This window comes from Camelus ferus, chromosome 7 (assembly GCF_009834535.1).
Source record: "Camelus ferus isolate YT-003-E chromosome 7, BCGSAC_Cfer_1.0, whole genome shotgun sequence".
NCBI lineage: Eukaryota > Metazoa > Chordata > Mammalia > Artiodactyla > Camelidae > Camelus > Camelus ferus.
In genome coordinates, this window is record NC_045702.1 from 51,750,364 (window position 1) to 51,763,600 (window position 13,237).

General features: G+C 34.1%; 1 protein-coding gene across 16 annotated transcripts in view; it reads left to right on the forward strand.

The window, feature by feature from the left end:
* CRPPA (CDP-L-ribitol pyrophosphorylase A) overlaps positions 1-13,237 on the forward strand; it is a 331,012-nt gene that overhangs the window by 196,653 nt on the left and 121,122 nt on the right. Inside the window, exons 10-11 of one of the 16 annotated variants that reach the window (XM_032483917.1) lie at positions 12,078-12,257; positions 12,481-12,581. The exons of the other annotated variants lie outside the window; for them this stretch is intronic. Coding sequence (XP_032339808.1) covers positions 12,078-12,098 — 21 coding nt within the window. The 3' untranslated portion in view covers positions 12,099-12,257; positions 12,481-12,581. The remainder of the gene's footprint in view (positions 1-12,077; positions 12,258-12,480; positions 12,582-13,237) is intronic. 16 annotated transcript variants of the gene reach the window in all.

Genomic DNA, 13,237 nt, shown 5'->3' on the forward strand with positions numbered 1-13,237 from the left:
TATTTCTCAGGCTATCCTCAAGGCTAATTTTAACTTTTTCCCACTCACCTCAAGATATGGCATCTTCCTCAGTTCTACCCTTGCATAGCCAAATCTTTTTCTTGAGAAATTATAGATATTGAAGCTGCAGGTGATTCTTTCTTGTCTGAAAGATTATTGTAGGGGGTAATTAAACAGATTTTTCTCGAGGAAGGATGATCTTGTTTTCACATAAAGGTCTTCAGCTATAAGCATTTCATTTAGAGAACTATGTCAGATCTACAGGAATAGTTGACATAGTTTATGTTCTGTTAACTGTGCTTACTTTTACAGCATATTGGTTTTATTGTTGTCTTAAATTTATCTATTTTTCGTCACTTCAAAAATGAAGATGCTTACATTGTGAAATGCTTTTTCTACAGCATATTTTCCTAAAGTTTTAATAAAGCATTACTAGTTTAATCAGCAATCAGTGCTCATATTTTGTGCAAGACTGTAATTGCAAGCATGCAATTTACAAATTCATCATGGATTGTTTGTATACTGCATACAATATGGTAATGAAAAAGGAAAGGTCATATCTATCTTTAAATGTGGCTTAGAATTATTCATTAGGTTTATTTTCAAGTTGTTTTTCTGTATGAAATGCTTATGGAAAAAAAAAAATAGAATCACCAAAGCAGTGGATATCCTTGTGGAAAACTAAAGTATAGTGTCAGTTGAAGTTGGAGGGAAAATTAAACCTCTTACTGGAATAAGATGATTAAAAATTAAATTGAAAGATATAGTGTTCTTAATCATATGCTAATAAAAGAGTGTGTGTAGCTATTTCTAAATGTCAGCTATCCTTTGGGTATTTAATTTTAAATGCCACATATCTTTGGTGTTATCATTAAAAAATTAAGTGAATACATGAGCCTATACTTTTTATAAAACAATTTTTTAAATGCCGAAATACATTTAATAAAGAGCAGAAATCTCTTTTCATCCATCCTTTTCACTCCTTTCCAATGATTAACCACATGAAAAAGGTGCGGTACAGATCACTAGAGTTGAATTTCAGTTCTTCTTTCTAAAGCAGTACCTTAATCTTGAAAGGGAGCAGGACCCTGTGGGCCACCGCCCAACCCCTGTGTCTTGCTTATAGAAAAGCTGACGTCTCCCGGGCCTCCCTGGGTCATAGAAGAGCAGGCTCAAGCAGTTGATTAGGGCAACCATGCAGGCATGGGGGATGGCTACGACCCTGACCACCTATTTCAATGATTAACTGAGATTACTCCCCCGTTTCCCTTTAAAATTTTCATGGCTGAACAGAATCTTTGGAGATGGTTTTTTGCAGGAATGCTGGGTCCACTAGATTGCAGCCATTCTGGTTAAAAGCTGTTTTTCTTTTTGTTATCAAGGCTGTTGGCTCCAGGATCATACCCTTGCACCCTCTCTTGGCTAGAAACCAAATTACTCTTATCTAAGTCTCAGGAGGCAGCTACAGAGAAGAAGCAAGGGACTGACAGAGTCCAAGATGGTGGAGGATTTGACTTCCAGTGGACCTTGAGCCTCATTATATGCTCATTGTAATGTTTTAGCATGCTAAATGATGCACACACACACACACACCCAGGACTGATTGGCTCCATCACACCCAGAGGGAGGACATAATGGCAGGACTCTGTCATAAAAGTCCACATGGCCCGACTTGGGACGGAGCTGTCCCTACCGACCAGCTTGGCTGGTGGCTCCCTGCTCCAGCGCCTTTTCCTCGCTCAAGCATTTTGCTTCTTTTTCCTCTTTTGAGAAGTAAAAGCAGTTTTGCTCTGCCCTTCTGCCTCAGCTATGAATTATTTCCAGCCAGCAGGCAAGGACCCACACTTTGGTGGGTCTCCTAATTTAGGGGTCTCACTATCGGCTAACAATGTTATTTTCTATAATACAGTGTTTCAAGAGATTATCTTAGTAAATTCAAACTTGGCCCAAATTGTAGGGCTCAGAGCTCTCAGACAGGGAATGCCTTTATAGTTGTGATCTGGACACAAATTTTCAAGTAATATATATGTAAAAAAAAATATATGTATAAACATACATGTATACATATATTAAGATATATAATGTGTAGGTATATATGATATATACATATGTGTAATATGTAGTGTGCATTATCAAATATATGGAACATTAGCATTTCACAGAGAAGGTTTCATGGAAGAAAGGAGACTTCCATTGTTTACTGAGGTGAGGAGGAGGGGGTAATGGGAACATGTACCATATATGAATATGTACATATATGGGTGTATTATATGTTTATATAATATATATGACTATTATAATAAATATTTATCATTAACAGTATATTTGAATATATTATATTAATATGATAATTATATGTAATAATAATACAGTATTATAAGTTATTATCTATGTATTCCACTACCCTCCTCTCACTCCACCTTACTAAACAGTGGATGGCTCTTTTCTTCCATGAAACCTTCTATGTGCAGTGCTGTTCTTCCATGTATTTCATTCAGTAGCGACAGCTAGCTCTAAAAGACACCTACAGAAATAAAAGTGTCTCCAACACTAAACTGTGAGTTCCTTAAAAATAAAGACCATGTGTTGCTTAGCAGTTGTTTGCATTAATTTCTAGCTCTCTTTAAGTTCTACATATTTGAAGTCAGCCTCATTGGTAATTGAGTCCTTGAACTTCAGAAAGGATAGAGCATAGAATCATTGAAAAAAGTTATTTTTGAAATTCAGATGGAACTGGATTTAATACTTGGGATCATCACTTATTTGCTCTGTAAACTTGGATGAGATGCTTAAGTTTTCTTAATACATTTTTCTTATCTGTAAAGATAAAATAATATCCATGTCATGATTATTAAGTGATTAAATGAATTACTGTAAAACACTAGGTAAAAGGCGTGCAAGAAATCTTCAAATACATATTTAATTATCTTGAAAGGATTCTTATTTTTTAATACCAATTTCTAACTTAATAAAATATTTAACACTTAATTTTATACATGTGTGGTCAAGGTGAATTATGAATTTCATTTGACATATAATCTGCTCTCCCATATTAATTAGCTTCAAGTATCACACAATTATCTAAGAAGATAAAATTAGACATCTATTGAAAAGTAGACCCAATACTGTGAGAACTTGGGAGAGAAATAGGAGTCAATTAAAAAGAAAGCAGTGTGCTTCTCCACTTGTTCTGGGAGGAAGATGTGAATACATGGAAGTGAAGAACATGGAAAGGAAAATGGTGCTTAAATACACTATAAAGGGCAGTGTACGAGTTTTCATGCTTCAGAGATAAACAGATAATCATTACCATATACAAGTTAAAAATAGTATGGAAATAGTTTTTCATGGGAGATTAACAACTGAAGCCAAAAATGTTTGTGGTTGCTCATAAGGAAATTGCTTTGTTAGATGAATGTACTGACTAGGCAAGAAGCAGTCACTCATTTGTGTAAGCTGTTACTTTCCAAGTTCAAATCCTGCAGAGAGTGGCTCTGATTTCAGATACAGTTGCATATGTTGGTCGAATTATCATTTCTCTTCTGGTCTTTGAATTGTTTATGAGCAGGAATTTTTTGTGTTTAATGGAAAAAGATAACCTTCCCTCTGGCATTGTTTATTACCGAAGTGTAATGTTCCTGTACGATTACTTAAGTGTTCATAACAAGCTTGTGGATCCTAAAAGGGGCTGGAGAATTTTTTCTGGTGGTCTTTGAATCTGTAATTGCTGCCAGCCGAGGAAGCAAAATTCCAAATAAGTTGAAGGAACTTTCACAAATAACACTTAACATAATTACAAGGCATAAAGCTCAATATATAGTTTATATAATAAAATCTTAACTAACCACAAAATATTTAAGGACCAGTCAACCAGGGGTCTTTACAGAGGTATATATTAACCTTCTGCTCAACACTGTTCTTGTTTAGATTTATTAAAACCTTCTGGCTGTGCATTTGAAATTATGCCTGTTTAAAACATCCATTTACAGATTTTCTGTTTTGTTGGGAGCATTTCCACAAGTACCTAACAACAGTGATGAAAACCTGATCACCAAAAGGCAGAAAATTCTTCATCTTTGCTTAGGTGTATTGGAGTAAAGTGGATCTGAGATCTAGGCCAAGGACACTCAGCGGTATTTATTTAGTCACTAGTGTGTTCCACTTCTAGGGAAATGTAAGAACTCAGACTTCAAAACAGGTGTATGAGTAAGTGAGGAAACTATAAAATCATTCTTTACTTTTCAGAAAAGTTAGATCCAGTATTCACCTAGATATGGAACTTCTCATGGTACCTTTGCTTTATGCTTAGATTTAATTTTGTGCATATTTTTAGGAATATTTCTAATATTCGGGATAAATCTGTATGTGATCTGGCTGCAATTCAATCACAGTTTACTAAAGCCAGTTTAGGAGTAACCAGATTAGCCTGTCTTTTCAGGTCATTTCTGTGTTATTTACTTACATTTTTCTTTTTATCTGTGTGTTCGAACTTCAGAAAGGGCTTTTTATAGTTATTGGTTGTTACTCTCTGTAGGATTAAGTTTCACATGAAGAGATCATCCACCAATGTCTCTTTTTCCACATGTTATCTCACCTCATTAAAACATGCTTCCTTCTAAAAATTTTTTTTTGCGGGGGAGGTAGGTAATTAGGTTTATTTATTTATTCATTTATGGAGGTACTGGGGATTGAACCCAAGACCTTGTGCATGCTAAGCACGCACTCTACCACTGAGCTGTACCCTCCCCCTGCTTTCTTTTATAATATCCCTGTTTTGAGGATTATTTTTCCATTACAAAGACTAGAAACTTGAATCAATAGGGGAATTCTGTATATGCTTTCTTCGTTATGGATGTAAGAGCTGTATAGATCTAGTTTCCATCACTTTACTCATGGTCCCTCTCACTTCATACCTAAAAATAATTACTCTCCCTACCTCTAATCCAGTGTTTCTCCACCAGAAGCACTTTTACCCCCAGGGGAGATTTGGGAAAATCTGGAGACGTTTTGCGTTGTCACAACTGAGGGTGTGGTCCGGTGGGCATGTAGTGAGTGGAGGCTGTGAATGATGATAAACATCGTACGAAGCACAGGACGGTCTCCCTGTAACAGTTATTCAGCCCAAAGTGCCAGTGATGCTAAGACTGAGAAACCCTGCTCTCATCCTTCTTTGATCAGTTCTCATTCAGATGATTCTTTATAAAATAGTACTTTTGTTGCATAAATCACCTGATGAGGCATCTTCAGGGATATTATCTTGAGTATACAATCTAAATTATCTACCTTGGTTTCAAGCTTGTACAACTGATATATTCCAACCCTGTTACCATGGGGACTTCTGTTGCCTTTGTTAGTCAGGGTAGTACCTTCACAGGACACGGCACGTATTTTAGGCCCCCAGTGTCTTCGTAGCATTCACCTTGCTTTGGTTTCAGAGAATTCTACACTCTGTGCCTCTGAGGTCCCAGCTCAAGTCCTGGGAAGGCTTAGCTGATCACGGTAAGAGACAGTTGTTCCAATGAGTTTATGTCACTACCTGTATGTGACTTAAAACCATTTGTTTCCTCATATCTGTTATTATCTTTGTTTTTAAAAGATTGCTTATATCACTGAAATCCATTTTGCAAAAATAATTTAATAGACAGTGGAATCCCTTTTATATAAAACTGAAAGCCTTAACCTATTTGAGGAGCAGAATGAGACACTAATTCTCCTTGATTTTCTGCTTGTTTCAAGCAGCCTTTGAGGCATTATCAGAGAATATTAAGATATTAACCTTTGTATTATTCTTTAACTTTTTGGTAGATGTTTCACCATAAAAAAGTCTATAGAGGTTATAAATCTTTTTCTGACAGGAACTATCTGTTAAGACATTTCTGTATACCCCTCCCCCTGTTTCCTGTGTAACACCATGCATACATACAATAGAGATTTAGTAACTATGGAAATGGAGTGAACATGGCTGGGTGATAAAAGGTAGCACTAGAAACAAAGTAAACAAAAGGCAGAATCTTAGCCTGGGAAGAAGATTTATAGAGTAAAAAGGCTAAATAGGTAAATACACATGGCTTTTGCTGAACAGGCTCTAAAAGAACCCAAAACAGGAAATATACTCCATTCTGAAAATAGGGAACCTCCTCATCTTTAAATCTCAAATTCCTAGAAATATTTTCCTGATGTTATTCAGTTTGGACCTAATTTAAAAAAAAGTAGGATACAGAGATTTGTCACTTACCTCCCATAAATTAATTTTCTCCTCAGCCGTGTACGAAAGGAAGAAAGAAGGTTCAGGGAATTTCCCAGTTATGGCAGCTTGGCAGAATAAGGGCTGGATTTGGTGTTAGGAGGTTGACACTTGCCCTTTGGAAATCTGTTGCTCAGTTTAGGAACAGGCTGTGTAGGACAGAAGGAAGGGTTGACAGTCATGGGATTTGTCTTTTTGTTGACTTGTTTAATTCTCTATAGCATGCAAGACGGAGTCTGCTAGGTGCCCACCTCCCCCTCACTTCAGAAACCCAGTTTTATTTTGAATAACAAATCATTTCTGTAACTGAAGACTTTCTGGAGGCTTTAATTAAAGGGACCCTTTTCTCTCTTTCTCTTTCTCTCTTGCTTCCTTTGCCTAGAAAATATCCAATACGCACCATTAAAAAACATAAATCATGAATTCTTCTGTTTTCGTAACAGCTTATCATCCATTTCCAATGACCAGAAATATAATAAATCTATTATATTTAATATTATATTGACCCCACTATTATATTGCACATAACTCCTCTCAAGAATTTGATCAGGATGGCTGATTTTCTGAGGGGTGTTACACACATGCTATAGGTAGAATCTGAGATGATCTGAGGTAGTTTGTGGACAACTTTTTTTAATTCAATAGTTATTTATTTATTTGATTATGTACGTTCACATTCTTTTCCCAGGTCATATGTGAAGCTAGGTCATCAACCAGGAAAGAATGGGTCCTGACAGTTGCAACAGTGATATATCAGAATATTGGAATGGTTGGAACTCTCAGACAGAAATCTCCTTCCTGGTCATTAAACTGGATATTAAGGAGAAAGGGGAAAGGGTGGTAGGGAGATGAAATGTAAATTTAAAATAGGAAAAAAATAAAAAGTTACATTCTGACAGAATTGCAGAAGTTGATCAACAACTAGGGCCAAAAAACTGGATTTCTTTTTTCACATTTATTTATTAAAAATATGAACTTCGCTCTACAAGTATGTATTGGCATCTTCTGTGGCTTGGGTATCATGACAGACACTGAGGGTATAATGCTGAACACAGACAAGGTTACATGGTACCTGGTATCGTAACATGGAACTTCAGGCCAGGAGAAAATCTCACTAATAAACATAAAGTTGGAGCAGAGATGAGAGTTAAAAAGGAGAGACACAATGAGAGCCTAAGATGGATGGGTTTACCTTGGCAGGGATGCCAAGAAAGACTTTCTTGAGGAAGATGAATGAAAATGAAAAGCCACCTTCCCACCTAAGCAGAGATCTGAGGGAAAGTGAAGGTAGAAAGAGTGTATTCTAGAGAGAGAAAACAGTATGTAAGAAGAACTTGTGACAGAACAGAACAAATCCAAAGGACTGAAAATAGGCTAATGATGTTAGATTAAAGAGATAAAGGAGGAACATAATTATAGGAAAGCCTAACGTGATGTGACAAGAGGGATCAATGTCATTTTTTTTCCCTAAAAATAATGGGTTTGGTAGTACTAATTAAAATTGGAATGGTTGTGAAAACTTTGAATCCTTTCCTTTTATGCTTTTAATCTTATGGCTTAGCTACAATAATTAAAGCAATATATACCAGTGTTTCTTGTTTATAAGTATACTATAAGACTGAAAATAATTTATATATTACGCATTTATTTGTGAAGTAAAAATAATTATTTTCTGATGTCTATGGATTGCTCACTGCTATCCTTACCCTCTTCCTTTCTTTTTTACTCATCTTATTCCCAGCCATGGTAACTTTTTTATACTGACAAATCCAAAGAATAAAAGTTAGATGCCAGTAGTAGCCAAATAATATAAACATAGTTTCAGCAATTCAGCCGTGAGTTCATTTATTTAACTGTTGCTCAAAAGATGTCATCCTCGTCTGTAACAAAGACTCTGATGTCTCTGAGCCACCAGTTTTACTCAATTACTCATCACAATTTTGTAATATCAAAGAAAATAGGGTCAGAAGAAATAGAACAGTGTCTATTAATTCACTTTTACAGTTTCATCACATGATAATTTCTTATGTAATGACGTTCTATATTGAGAAGATACTCAAAGTTCTCAGCTGAGTAACTGATAAACCTTAACCATCTTGTAGAAAATACACTTTACATTCTAATATACTTAATTGTTAAAGAGATGGGACTAAATTAAGCTTTATTAATTGACTGATGGACATGACTTTAAGATCTTTTTCCGAATTTATTTAAAAGTAATTTAATTAAAAATAATGCATCTTATCATCATGAATTGTTGATTTTGTTTGGGTAACTTTGCTTATATAACTTTTAAAAAATTTTCTATGACTATCATAATTGTTATAATGCAAGGTATTTGGCTTTTTCTTAATTCAGTCTATTAGGGTCATATTAAGGTGCTATGTTATTTGGGTCCAATTTTTTCTTCTGTTTTACAAGCAGGGACCTAGTATGGATTCTTCTTTTTGTTTACTGAATAATTTTTCTTTCTATCACTAAGAACTCCCATGTTTTATGTTCTGGCCAAATTCTGGCTTGCTTGCTAAACTTAGTTCTTCGGCTTTGTCTTTTGATTACTCTTTACATTTGAAACTCTTCTTTTCTGATTTACCACATGTGAAAGTCACAGATTAGCTCCAATCCAGATTAGCAGACTTCTCATTTAAACACAGTTTTGATCCCCTAACCATAGATTTGCTTTCTGAACATTATATGTATCACTTTGGAAAAAGAAAAGAAAAAAATGGCATGCTTAGTCACTGGTAATGTTTAGGGGAAGCTGAGAAGAATTTTTACAAACTTGTAAGAATACTTCTCTGTTATTTCCCCATATAACACTTAAGAGTAGCAAAACGAATTCATTTGTAGTTGTAGTTGAAGAACAGGGCAGCCTCAAAAATTGCATAAATTATTCCTTTAACTGAAATCTTGACCAAAACTAACATGATATCTAACGTTTAATCAGACAACAAAAATAAATCCAAGTTAAAGCAATTAATATTATCTATTGTAAACCTACTGAATAAGATTTAACATTATAGTAGTTTTTTGTGATTTATTCTTTTTGAACATCTTACACATGTAGAGTCAATTTACTTAAGTTGAAGTTACTAATTATTATTGATTAGTCTATTTTAATTTAGAAATGTCAGTACTTTACATAACAGTTTTCAAGATTTAATTATGACCATTTTATGGGTTTTTATTTTTGCTATTGTGATTTTTTAAAGACTACATTTTATAACTGGTTATTATCAGTATTTTGAGAGCCATAAAATTTTGTAGAGTGGAGTATATTTTTTAATTTTATTTTTTATTGAAGTGCAGTTGATTTATAGAGTGAAATATTTTAAAATGTTAAATTTTGCAATTTGTTTTTGCTATTATATAGGAAAACTTACATAATTTTATGGATTAATCTTGTTCCTGGCTACTTGCTGAACACTATGAATAGTTCTTTTGTATTTTCAAATGATTACTTTATATACTTAAAAGGTAAGATAGATTATGTCTTACTTTCCAACGTTTAACCCTCTTATGTATGTTTGTGTTGTTACACTGGCTAAGAAACCCAGTATGATGACAGATTTTACTGGTTATGCCAGTTATTCCTGTGCTTTCTCTAACTTTAAGGAAAATTCTTAATGAAAACACTGATTCTTCTTTTCACTTTTTAAAAATTCCTTTTAGTTTTCTTACTCAGGGTTAGTTGTTGACTGGTACTAAATGTTTTTTGGCATCTAGTTAAAATTCCTAATACGTTTTTCTTTAATTTAATAATGTGTTAAATCAGAATAGATTTTTATATGTTGAAAGCGAACTTGAAATCCTAGAATAAACTTCTTTTTCACAATGTATTGTGGTAAGATAACATTGCATGCATATTATCACAATTTTTAGTTAACACAGCCTTCAGTGTTTATATTATTATTACTGTATAAATGTCATTTACTTCTGCTAGCTTGTTTCTCCTGTAGAGGACCCTTTCTTTTTAAGGTTTCCTACCAACCTAAAGTATTGTTATTTCTCTGGACCAAGGACCCACATAATCTGCTTTAGGCTGTGAGTAAACATCTTTATTGCCAGTTCTTTGATGCAGGTGGAGAATGAGGGGTGGGCCATCCTGTTGACTTCTTAAAATATAGTTAATGAATACTCATCCTGAAGATTGGCACCATACAACTTGGCATACAAGCCCTATTTTAGAGTTGTTCATTACCATCACATGATACTCGTTGGGTGGCCTAGCATGTTGGGCGATCCTCTGTCAAGACCTATGAAAGTTGTTGTTGTTGTTATTGTTGTTGTTGTTTTGTTGTTGTTGTTGTTGTTATTATTATTTTAATTCTTGGCCTCTAGTGGATGATGTGAAAGTGGACGTTGCCGGACCGATCTCTGAGTTAACTGAAGATTCTGAATCTCGCTTCTCAGCAAACAAGATAGGTCCTCATGAGTCTAACATAGTTTGCCTTTAGACTTAACTTGAATTTTGAGTCCCTTGTAGTTCATCTACATTCAGTATTCCTCTTCTATTACTTAAGCTGATCTTTTGATGTTTATACACCCTAGAAATGAGCAACATACCAAACTGCAGAACATGACAACTGGTTATTTTGTCTAGAAGGGCAGAAGAATAAGTACTGAGAAGCCTAGTGTCATTTAATCTTACAGTGTTTAAAGGTCAAGCATATTAAAATATAGCATTTATTGATTAATTTACAATCTTCCTTTAACGACTTTTTTGAGTCACTGATGTAAGCAACTTAACTAATGTTATGAGTTATTGAAAACTGCTCTGTGTTCTCTAAAAATCGTATGTCTAAAATATACCTAGTTGAAAACAAGGATTTCTTTTACTCTTTGATTAAATAAATCTGTTTTGTTTCCCTTGTAAAATATCCACTTTATTCCTTCTATACACCACATAACTAGTAAAAAATGAAAAAGGTATCATACTATAAAGGGGTGTGCATGAAATTGTTTATTGGGATAAAAATAATCATTGTAAATCAGAAAGTCCCTTCATTATTGATTATTAAGAACCTGAAGAACAAAACCAAAGGTTTCTTCCATAATAATTAGACAAACTTCCCCAAGCTTTCATTTCCTAAAATTCATAAGACTTTTTTAAAAAATGAGACATATAATATCCAGAGGAATACCATTGTAAACCACAGTCTTCTTAGGTAATCTCTGTGAATGTGTTTTTGTTTTTGTCCTGTAATGATGAGAATTTATTTCCAAATAAAATGCTGGAATCCAAATAAAACAAATCTGGCAGGCTAGATTTTTTTGTGCAAAGTTTTTCTTTTATTTCATTATTTGAGAGGATTATATTTCTTATAAGAATGTTGTATGCAATTATTTATAAGAATTTCCTATCTTTGAACTCAAATTTACTTTTAAATGTCTTTTAATATATTCTCATAAAGATTATCAGTCATCTTTGCTTTCATTATTGTTCAGTACTCAGCAGCATCTCTTGCTCTTTTCATTGGACATGTGTATAATCCGGACAGACATTTTCTTTCTTGTAATTATTACTCCTCTCTGCTAGTATTTTAATTATTTATAGCCATCAGGCATTTATTTGTCTTTTAAAGTCCTTCCAATCCCAATCAGAATGAATAAACAATTAAAAGGAAGAAAGATTTTGTAGGTTTTCTTTTCCTTTTGATTGTGGGTGTTCTATATAACACTTAAATTATTCTTTATGAAATTAGTATATCCAGGAAACTGGAGAATTATGCCTTAAGCTGGGGGAATGGAAAACATGTTAGTGTTTCCTTTGTAAGTTTTCCAGGGTGCCACAGGAGATTTCTAATGTACTGCTTATTTGTGTTCTTTCCAGATCTTTTTCGGTTTATTATAATGCTGGAGAAATAATTAAAATGTTGCATAGGCTCTCCTATGTTCTACACCTCACTGAAAACATGTCGGCAGAGAAAGCAAATGTTCATCATGTCTCAATATAAAACAGATCCTGCCAGGGATCATGCCAAACCCAACCAACCATGACAGTCAAATCAATGTATGTTTTGGTTTAGATTTTTATTTCTGCCTTTGCTTTAGCAGCTTGACTCTGGTATTTGTTGTTCCCTATGGCTTATCGTTTTATGGCATGACAGTTCCTGAAATTGACAAGGCTTCCTGCTCACCTTTGCAGTGTACGTGTGTGACAGTGTAAACTATAAGAGAAAGTGATATTTGACTCGGTAAATATTTGTGTTATGTACCCTCCATCTGTTTTACAGAACTCCTTTTTTAACTCCTCCATCAATATTCACTGAAAAATGCTGGCTTCTACCTTTTGTCTGGATGTTACAAATTCTGGAATCATTGTCCCAATTTACAGGTTAGAGTTTTTATTTTTGTTGACCCAAGAGATTGAATTCTCTCAGCAGTTTATTTTCACATCATAAGACATAAATTAACTTGGTTGTTTTAAATTTATTTATTTATTTTTGCCTTTTGAGGGGCAGGATATGCGGACCGTGCTGTGTGTTAGACCACACAGCAAACTTACTGCCACTGGCTGCTCATTTAAAATTTTTTAAGAGGGATTATGTTTTTTAATTTGATATTAAGCTGAGAGAAAAAATTGATGAGTCTAAACTTGAGTTGGTTAGAAGCGTAAGTTCTTTAAGATTATCCCTAAAGTTGTTAAGTGCTTGGAATCTATACCTTCTGATCCTGGTTTCAAGTTGGTTTTTTTCAGGTATTATCTATATGACTTTGGACAAGTTATTCAACCTCTCTTGGTTTAAGTTTCTAAGTAATGGAATTTACCTCACAGGCTGTGTTGTATTTTTTATTTTCCCCTAGTGATTTTGTGAGGTGGCACCCTGTTTCATACTATTGCCGATGGTTTTTTGTTTGATAGGCATGTTTACTTTTTTTCTTGTTAACTTAAAATCATTGGTGATTTAATATATATTGGCTTGACTTTGTATAAAATAAGAAATTCAGTATGACTTCTCATTACCTTTTCACATTCCAGAGGTTTGTTAT